The sequence below is a fragment of the Onychomys torridus genome, chromosome 2 (assembly GCF_903995425.1).
Source record: "Onychomys torridus chromosome 2, mOncTor1.1, whole genome shotgun sequence".
NCBI lineage: Eukaryota > Metazoa > Chordata > Mammalia > Rodentia > Cricetidae > Onychomys > Onychomys torridus.
Genome location: NC_050444.1, coordinates 166,449,722 through 166,459,438, shown reverse-complemented (window position 1 = coordinate 166,459,438; position 9,717 = coordinate 166,449,722). Strand labels below are relative to the sequence as shown.

The 9,717-nt window shown below is 53.1% G+C and overlaps 1 protein-coding gene across 1 annotated transcript; it reads left to right on the top strand.

Annotated features, from left to right (window-relative positions):
* The first annotated feature begins 2,018 nt into the window (after nucleotides 1-2,018).
* On the top strand, nucleotides 2,019-8,690 carry LOC118578148 (tumor necrosis factor receptor superfamily member 14-like). Its single transcript, XM_036178851.1, has 8 exons — nucleotides 2,019-3,210; nucleotides 3,986-4,094; nucleotides 4,562-4,687; nucleotides 4,786-4,941; nucleotides 5,797-5,887; nucleotides 6,938-7,098; nucleotides 7,778-7,809; nucleotides 7,968-8,690. Exons 1-8 carry the CDS (start codon nucleotides 3,106-3,108, stop codon nucleotides 8,064-8,066), a joined length of 879 nt encoding a protein of 292 aa, XP_036034744.1. The 5' UTR covers nucleotides 2,019-3,105; the 3' UTR covers nucleotides 8,067-8,690.
* The last annotated feature ends 1,027 nt before the right edge of the window (nucleotides 8,691-9,717 follow it).

The window sequence follows — 9,717 nt, the reverse complement described above, 5'->3', positions numbered from 1 at the left end:
GAACATGAGAGTGACCTCACCTTCCTCTCCCAGAACTGAGATCAGATCTGTTTCCTCCACTTCACTCCCCACTCTACCAACAAGAGAAAGAAGAAATACCAAGGGGAAAATTCCAGATGCTTGAGACTTCCCTGATGGGGGCGATGTCAATGACAGCAGGGGTGGGCAGCCCCTGCAGAGGTCAGGCTGGGACTAGGCAAAGTCCGTCAGAGGATGGCTGGATGACAGGGATAGGATTTGGGGAGAACCTGTGGCTTGGGTCCTCTGTCCCTGTGGATACATGAGTATCCGTGTCTGTGATCAGACTTACTGCTGCTTTAGTTCCCCGTCTTGGGTTAGGAGAAGCGCTGTGCTCAGGATAACCTTCAAAATCTCTCAGCCTTCACTGGATCAGGTGGGCACCCAGCAGGAGACTGGGCACAGGGCCTCTGGGCTTAGAGTCTGGATAGAGCAGCCAAAGGGGACAAGAGGCAAAAAGCCAGGGATGTTGGCACCTCTCCATCTGTCAGGGAAGTAAGGGGGCGAAACCAACAGGTGACAGGCACTAAAGGATGCTCTGAGGGTGGGGTTGGTAAGACAGAGTCCAGCCTTTGCTGTCTGGATTGTCACGGAGGCCTGAACAGAGCTTATCTGGTGATGGGCATGGGGTAGCCTGGGTTGAATGAATGGCTAGTCACCCCTCGTTTTCATTCCTACACAGGTTGGAGAATTATAAGGAGTAGGAATGGGTCTCACAGAAGACCTGCTATTTAGGCCAAGATCCATGCAAAGATCACATGGCCTTTATGCTGGCCTCTGGTGGTAGAGGGGCCGAGCAACTGGGCATTCCCCATTCAGCTAGGTACTACATGGTGTCAGTAACTCCTGTCTCTCATTGTGTCCCAGTTTCCCAACTTGGTGATGATCTCTGATTATGTATCTTCCCCATCCTGGGGCATGTCTCTGAGAGCCAGGAGACATGGAGACATACCAGCATCCCAGAGCCTTCTCTGTGTTCTGAGGCACCCGTGAGCTGTAGGGCTTTGGCCATTTTCGCAGGGCTCACTTGTGGGATGGGGTACAAGGGCTGCCCCTTCTCTTTGCTAGGAACTCCTACAGTGTTGTGTTGGGCTGCCAGAGCAGGAGCTGGAAGAGTACACCCTCCCACAGAGCCTTAGACCACAAGGTGGGATGATGAATGCTGAGAATATTATGCAGGCGCCCATAATCTGACCCCTGTCTGTCCCCCCCCCCCACACACTCCAGGGTCTTAGAGACTGGGAATGCCAACCTCTTCACCCAGGTCGAGGTCAGCAAAACTCTTTGACCCCAGGCCTGGGAAGCTTCAGCCTGACAGGGCACCACTGTTCATGCTCATTTAGAAACACTACTGCCCTAGCTAGCACCAGCCTTTCCTCTTTGGGTTTCCAACTGTGACCTGAGGACACTGGTAGCTGTAGTCATTGTGACCCTTATCAGTGGATAGTCTTGCAGGGGATATCTGGGCAATACTGGCTGACCCCAGTGCCTATAGCTTGTAGTGCCAGGAACTTTGTAGTGGGGTGTCCATGTCCCCATGTCCTGTTTTTACTTCCTGTGACTGGCCACCCTGCACTGTCTACTACAGATAAAGGCACACAGGTGGCTGTGTGGAACATTCTCTGTAACACACAGCGGACTCTTTGGTGGGATTCTGGAGGACTGTGGACTAGTGTTCTAGCTAGTTTTATGTCAACTTGACACAAGCTAGACTCTTCTGAAAGGAGGGAACCTCAACTGAGAAAATGCCTCCATAATATCTGCCCAAAGGGCATTTTCTTAATTAGTGATCGATGGGGGGAGGGCCCAGCCCATTGTGTATTCTATAAGAAAGCAGGCTGAGCAAGCCATGGACAACAAGTCAGTAAGCAGCACCCTTCCATGGGCTCTGCACAAGCTCCTGCCTCTAGGATCCTGCCCTGCTTGAGTTCCTGTCCTGACTTCTGCCAGTGATGAACAGTGATGTGGAAGTGTAAGCCAAATAAACTCTTTCCTTCCAAAGATGTTTTTGGTCATGGTATTTCATTACAGCAATAGTAATCCAAACTAGGACAACTAGTCAGCACCCAGAAAGAGCTGTGGGTGGGTTAGAGCCTGGTGTCTTCTAGGCTGGCCCACAGTGTTCCCCGGAACAGGGTGTGTTTTAGATGTGGGCAAGACTTGAATATGAGGAAAACCAGCCCAGGGCTGGGATGCCAGCCAAGCCTATGAGTGTGGTGACCAATTTGATTATATGGAACAATCACGTGTGGCTAATTAACGGACAGTAGAGGGGAGAGAGCCAACAGCACAGATCGAAGGATCTTGAGGAACTTGATTTTCTGTGTTCTGTTGGAGTTGCTCAGTCCTCTTTGGAGCCTAGGTCTATAGTATGGCCCCCACCTCCAGGCTTACTGAGGTCCATGCTCAAATAGGGTAGCTCTGGGGGCCAGCATATTACTTTGTAGTAAGAAACCTCATCCACATCTACAGAAGGAAAATAGGACTGTTCTGCTTGTTCCCTCTCTGGGGACAGGTGGGGAAGCCCACAACCTGCCTAAGGCTGACAAGGAGTCCTGCTTCACCCTTCGAGGATAAAGGCTGGCTTCTGTTCCTAGGGTCCCATGTACTCCGAAGTATGTAGGCTGAGAAACTGGGTGATGGTAAATGGTGTTGGGGAATATCCCTGACACGGTAACTGGGAAGTGACTAGAAGCTCCTGAGGGAGGGTTCTGTGAGAAGGGTGTGTTGGGAGGAAGGTCAATAGATAAAGTTCTCATTTGCTTGAGGCTGAGGTTCAGCTGTCAGTCCGTCTGTCAGAAAACTCAAGGTGAGCAACAAGGAATTTGCAGTGCCCTGGGAGAAAGATGTACTTCCACGGAGCATATATTCAGGCTGGGACTGTACAAAGAAGAACTTGGTAATGTTCCTGTACTGCTTCTGTGGCTGAGGCTTCATCTTGAATCTTGGAGCTGGCCCTCCCAGCACCTTCTACCCCCATCCATTTGGTGCAGCCCATGTGCAAAGCTCAGAACCCTGACTGCATGTCTCTTTCATTTTCACTTTTTGCTGATGGGCTGAGGAGGGTGTGTGTGAGGCCCAGAGCCCATGGGGCTCCCGGCCTGCAGTGTCTTGATCAGGAACATGGAACCTCTGCCAGGATGCGGGTCTTCACCCTGGAGCCAGGCCCCCACAGCCAACACCTTCAGCCTGGTGAGTCCCAGAGCTTTTTCCTGTCCCCAAGCTCTGTCCTCCCAAGCCCAACTCCAGCCACAGCACAGATCACCCCAGCCATTTCCTGTCCCCAGACCGGCCCCCTTGCCTCTGTCTGGGCCACCAGCTCACTGGGCTCTTTGTTGCTGGATGTCCAGATCTCTGGAGATGATTGAGGACAGCCTCATGTTGGGAGGTTACAGACAGGCAGGTCCTAGGGGGCTCCACTCACAGACACCTGCTGTGGCTTTCATTCTAGAGCAGGTGGTGGTGGCCTGGATGTGGTGGCCCTTGGCCGGCCATGTCCTGGAAGAGTCCCTGGGCAGGCCCTGTAGCAAGAGGCCGACCTTATGCAGCTCTGCCCCCAAGGACAAGTACAGTGGAGGTAGACATCAGGGCAGAATAGCAGGAGCCAGGGTGTCTCCCCTGCTTGCTCAAGGAGGCAACTCTGACCAGCAGTCAGGCACTGCTGCTCTCTCCCCTCCTAGGATCCCAAAGAGCCTGTTCCCACCCTCTGCTGGGAGTCTCTGAGTCCAGCCCTAGCTGACCCTGCTGCCTCCTCAGGTCTTACACTGTCAGGCCCAGAGAGAAAGCAGAAGAGAGGTTAAGCAGGTGCGGGCTCTGAGCCTGTCCCACAGAGACACTGCCAGCTGAAAGGCTGCTGCTACCCCACTGCACAGAGCAGAGCATGAACTGAGGCCCTGGGCCATCCTGGGGGAGGGAGCCACAGGGACAGAGGGAAGAACACCCCTCCAACACTCATCCCTTCTCCCAGGTGTTGTGTGTCTTCCTTTTGAACTTCCTGTGCTGTCTCTCTGTCCAGCCCTTATGCAGAGAAGAGGAGTATTCTGTGGGGGACGAGTGCTGTCCCATGTGCAACCCAGGTAGGAGCAGCTCCAGGAGCCAGTGCTGTGCCCAGGAAGGCCCTGTTCTGAGTCTCTTGGCCTCTGGGTCCTCAGTCCAATGGCCCAGCTGATCCAGGCTGTACAGCGTCCAGTCCAGGGACAGCCCCTGGCAGTCTGTACTCCTCAGCCTCTGGGACCTTTGCTGCTGCACTGTGTGGGGTGAGCCTGGGGCACAGGGCAGGCCCAGCATGCCAGGAGGCTGAGACTGAGACATAAGCAGGGCGTGGTCAGAGCCAGTCCTGGGTGAATTAGGAGGTTCCATGTTGTGAACTTCTGAATGGCCCATAGAGGACACACAGAAGGCAGATGGGCCAACAGTTCCTGTGGGGCTTTGTTTTGGTTGGTGCCATACCTGCTGGAGTTCCTGCTGGAGTTCCAGGTGAGGGTACAGGGTAGGCTTCTGCAGGTTACTTCCACCACTGAGGAACTGTGGGTCCTGGCTGCAGGTTACCATGTGAAGCGAGCCTGCAGTGAGTTTACAGGCACAGTGTGTGCCCCCTGTCCCCCACAGACATACACTGCCCATGCAAATGGCCTGAGCAAATGTCTGTCCTGTGGAGTTTGTGATCCAGGTAGGAGCTCCTGTGGAGGTGGGTGGTGCTGAAGGCTGGCCTGGTGCACCGGGGCAGCTGGAGGGTGGGTGCTCTCACCACCCTGTCTCTGACGGCAGACATGGGCCTAGTGACCTGGCGAGTGTGCTCCAGCCGGGAGGACACTGTGTGCCGCTGCAGTCCAGGCTACTTCTGTGAGGCCCAGGAGGGTGACCACTGCTCTACATGCTTGCCGCACACCACCTGCCCTCGGGGACAGAGGGTCCTGAGGAGAGGTGAGCTAGCCGAATGTAGGCTCCTCCTTTGAGGCCATTCTTGTCCCATGGCCCCTGCTGCCTGGTGTCCAGAAACCCTCCTGCTCAGGGATCTCAGAAGGAGCAGGAACCTTGGCCACCCCTAGGCCACCCACCCCAGACAAGTCCTGGTGTCAAGAGAGGAGAGAGGGCTATAGGCTGACAGGTGAAGGGAGGGTGAGACAGTAGATCCCGGAGGGCGAGAGAAGAGGGCAGCAAAGGGCACTGAAGGCAGAGGAGGGAGAGCCGGGGAAGGCACATCAAAATAAAGGCAGGAGAGGGTAGGTGGCAGGGATGACAGGAGAAGCACAGGGGCAGGGGCAGGCAGGAGAGGGCAGGGATCTGGAAGACAGGGCAGAGAAAAGGCTTTCTGGTGAGAGCCAGGAAGAGGACAGAGGGCAGAGGAGGGGAGGGGAGCTGGCGCAGCCCCAGTAGCTCCCACTTCTGGTCTAACCTCAGCTATCCAGCCTCACCTCAGATGCCTAGCAGGGAGCCTGACTTGTAGGGTAACCTAGGCCAACCTCACTACTAACCAGATGTGAGTGTGAGGCCAGTCTTTGCTTCCCATCTGGAATCTACCCAGAAGACCTAAAAGAGCTTATGAGGTGAAGGTAGAAGGATCCCTGGATTATTAAGTCAGGCTCTGTCCTTGTCCAGGATCTCCTAGAACTACCCAACCCCTTCTCACATGTTCTTAGTGTGTCATCTACCACCACAGCTCCCTCTACTAGCCACAGAGCAGTGTGTGCTGAAAGGTTCCAGAACCCACCCCAGAGAAGCCTAGCTCCCTGCAAGCTTGAGCCCGGTGTTTTCTACTTGTCTCTCTCTGACCCTCAGGTAATTACAGCCATGACACTGTATGTGCTGACTGCCTGATAGGGACCTTCTCACCTGGAGGGACTTGGGAGGAATGTCTGCCCTGGACCAGGTAGGTGACCTACACCCTGGGGAGGGAATTACTCTGTTCCTCTAGAAGATGAGTGCCCAAAGCCATCAGAGGGCCCTTTGATAGGCAGCAGTCAGAAACCCCAATGCAGGACAATATGTGGGAGCCTGTGCTCTCAGAGATCACTGGGCCTTAGGTTGGAAGCCATAGGCTGTGGCCAGTTCCCACCCTATGAATGTGGCACCCAGGAGTTACGGATGTGGGCATGATTGTCTTAGAGTTTCTATTGCTGTGAAGAGACACCATGACCATCACAACTCTTATCAAGGAAAACATTTAATTGGTAATTGGGACTGGCTTAGAGTTCTGAAGTTTAGTTTAGTCCATTATCATCCTGGTAGGAAGTGTGATGGCCTGCAGGCAGACATGGTGCTGGAGAGGTAGCTGAGAGTCCTACATCTGGATCAGTAGGCAGCAGGAAGGGAGAGTGATACAGGGCCTGGCTTGAGCATCTGCAACCTCAAAGCCCGCCCCCAGTGACACAACAGAGCCACACCTAACCCAAGGAGGCCACACACCCCTCCTAGTGCCATGAGCCTGTGGGGCCATTGTCATTCAAACCACTTCAGGTGAGGCCCCTTCTCTACCTGAGCCAGGACCTGTTTAAATGTGGGTCCCAGACCCTAGAGCTAACCTGGGGACTGGGGGTCTCTGAGTGTTGCTATGTTTCCTTGGGTGGTCAGGTGTGGCTTCCCTGGGGAAGGCACAGCAGCCCATCCTCATCCTCTCTTCACTGCTGTGGGTTCAGTCCTCATTAAGTCCCTCACTCCCCTCCTCCGTCCCTTGCTCTTTGCTGCCATTTCTGCCATGTTCCTTTGCTCCTCTTCCCTTTTTTTCTTATTTCTTCCCTCTCTCTGTTACCCATAAAGGGCTTGAAGACTCTGACAGGCTTCAGTCCTATCTCAGAGCTGTTGACCACCTGAGTGGCTCTGAGCTGCACAGACCCCGCCTTAGCCCCCTGCAGTGCCCAGTCTGCTGACCTGTCCCCACAGCCTAGGTGTCCCACCAAGTCCCCTGGCTGCTCTCTCTTAGGTGCAATGCATGGTTTCAGAAAGAAGTGGAACATGGGACCAGCAGCACAGATGTCTCCTGCTCCTTCTCCTGGACCTTCTACGTCGTTTTCATCTCTTTGGGCCTTTTGGCAGCTGTCCTAATAGTCTACATCTACATTAGAAGAAAAAGGCCACATGCCAGTGAGCAATACCCCATCCTGTCAGGGCTCAGGACCCCAGGAGGGATCTCAAGGGTCCTTGCAGGGGTTGGGTCCCTCTTTGCACAATGGTGCAGGCTTTCTCCAGAGCCCAGCTGTTAGGTGGCCTGTCTGGGACCCTCCCATTTTTCCCTCTTCTCTCCCTCCCTCTACCTTCACCCTCCCTTCCTTCTCTCCTCCCTCCTTGTTCAGTCTTCTTCTGTCTTAGCCATGCTATGCTGAGTAGGGTACCAGAGACCAGCTTGCAGGCCAGCTTGGGTCTGGGAAGCTCTAGGCCATGGTTCAGGGAAGCAAAAAGAACACCAAGGGCCAAAGAGATGACACCCTTGGCAGTGAGGAAGCATACCTGTGTGCTCACCCCTGGGTGTTCCCAGTGTAGGTGGGTAAGGCATCCCCATTCCCTACTCATGGGAGTGAGAGAACCCTAACTCTGTGAAATAAGTGAGTGGTTGACTTTGCCCTCTAGGAAGGTGGGCAGACCTGGTGGGCCTCCTGTGGGTCTTGACACATGTCCAAAGCCCGCTTCTCTAGAGAAGGCCAAACTCTGGGGGTAGACCACATAGCTGGAATTACAGAATGTGGGTTCTGCATTGCTGTGTACCTGTCTCCTCTGGCCAGTCTTGCTTCAGCCTCTCCCATGACCTGATGTCTTTGTGTTCCAGGACCAGGGGCCAGGGAACTGGAGCACCTGCAGGTATCATTCTAGAGGAGTTTGGGTTGGGGGAGGAGGTCCCAGCAGGATGAAGGACCCAACTTCTTGGTCTATGTTGAGTTTTACATGTCCCCCAAGAACTATGCAGCCCCCAGCTTGGTGCCTGAGAGGCAAGGCTTAATCCTGGGTTTCTCTGACAGGGGCAGAAACAAGAGAACACTGTCAAGTTTCCAGTCACTGAGGTTGGGTTTGCTGTGACTGAGGAGGAGACAGCTTTCAACCCTGTGAATTCTGGATGACAAGATACCTAGGAGGCCCTAGTGGGAAACTTCCATATGTCTGTGGAGCGTGGCTGCTGCCCTGGGCTGCTCCAGTGCCAAGACATACAGCAGCAGAGATGTGGTTTTGGCTCAGAGTCAAGGAGTTGCTTTGCCATTCTTACTGCAAATGGGGTCCAGGGGCCTTTTCATTTCCCCATCTGCTCCCATGTGCCCCTTCATCCAAATCCTGGGAGGTGATGACCCAAAACCTCCAGTATCAATGACAGCTACCATTGACCCTACTCCTGTCTCTTCCCACCAGCTCAGAACAGCTCAGTCTAAACCCTAGGCCTCTGCCTGTCCTGGATATGTGAAGCCTAGGCCTGTTCATCTAGTGGGCTAGTGAGCACTGCCTCCTGGGTCTGGGGTGTACCTAGTGAGATGCCAGGCACGTGCTTGACCACTGAGCTGTATCCCAACACTCTTTTCACTGTTATTTTGAGGCAGAGTCATGTGAAATTGTCTGGGTCCACTTTGGACTCATTCTGTGTCTCCAGCAAGCCTCAAACTTGACCCTCTACCTCAGCCTTTAAAGTAACTGCAGTTACCTCTGTGGGCCTCCAGGTTGGGCCACAGTCACTTCCTGTTCTTCTCTTCTCTTCTCTTCCCTTCCCTTCCCTTCCCTTCCCTTCCCTTCCCTTCCCTTCCCTTCCCTTCTCTTCTCTTCTCTTCTCTCCTCTCTTTTCCCCTCTCCTCCCCTCCCCTCCTCTTTCTTCTTCTTCTTCTTCTTCTTCTTCTTCTTCTTCTTCTTCTTCTTCTTCTTCTTCTTCTTCTTCTTTCTCTTTCTCTCTCTCTCTCTCTCTCTCTCTCTCTCTCTCTCTCTCTCTCTCTCTTGCTTTTTTGAGACGGGTTTCTCTGTGTAGTTCTGGTGCCTGTCCTGGATCTCACTCTGTAGACCAGCCTGGCCTCGAACTCACAGAGATCCACCTGGTTCTGCCTCCTGAGTGTGGGATTAAAGGCGTGCACCACCACAGCCCAGCTCCTTTTCTTCTCTCTGTCTCCTCAGTGCTGGGATTATAGGCACAGAGCACTACACTGGACTTTTTAAGGGTGTTCTGGGGATGAACTCACTTTCAGGAACTCATGTCCCTATGCTGTGGGACAAACACTTTAGTGACTGAACCATTCCCTTGTCCTCAGAATGATTTTCTAAAGTTACATTTGTATTTGTCTCTTTTCTACTTGTTATAAGAAATAAATATTTTTTGTTATATGCCTTGTCTCTATGTAGACATCTTGTATCTCATTAAACATTTGTCTGTCCTGTGATTGTGATGATGGCTGCTCCAGGGTGACTCTGTTCCTGTGTCACGTGGTCACTTGGTGAGGCAAAGTCACCCTCGCTGATGCAATGGTGACCTTGGACTTTTCATTCTGCTCAGTGGCTTTGATTCCATCACTGCCATGTTTTTTGGCCCCAGTGTACCAATAGGATTCTTTGAACATTTCACATCACTCATTGGGAGTTATTGCTGTGAAGCCAGGCTTACTTGTCTCTTTGCCTCAGTCCTGGAATCAGTTCTCCAAATAACTGTTTGCATTTATTAAAAAATAATGTTTAGGAGTCGAGACTGTAGCTAAGTGTGCCCATCCTGAGGTGCACAGTGGTCAACCTTGAGTGAGTTCAGAA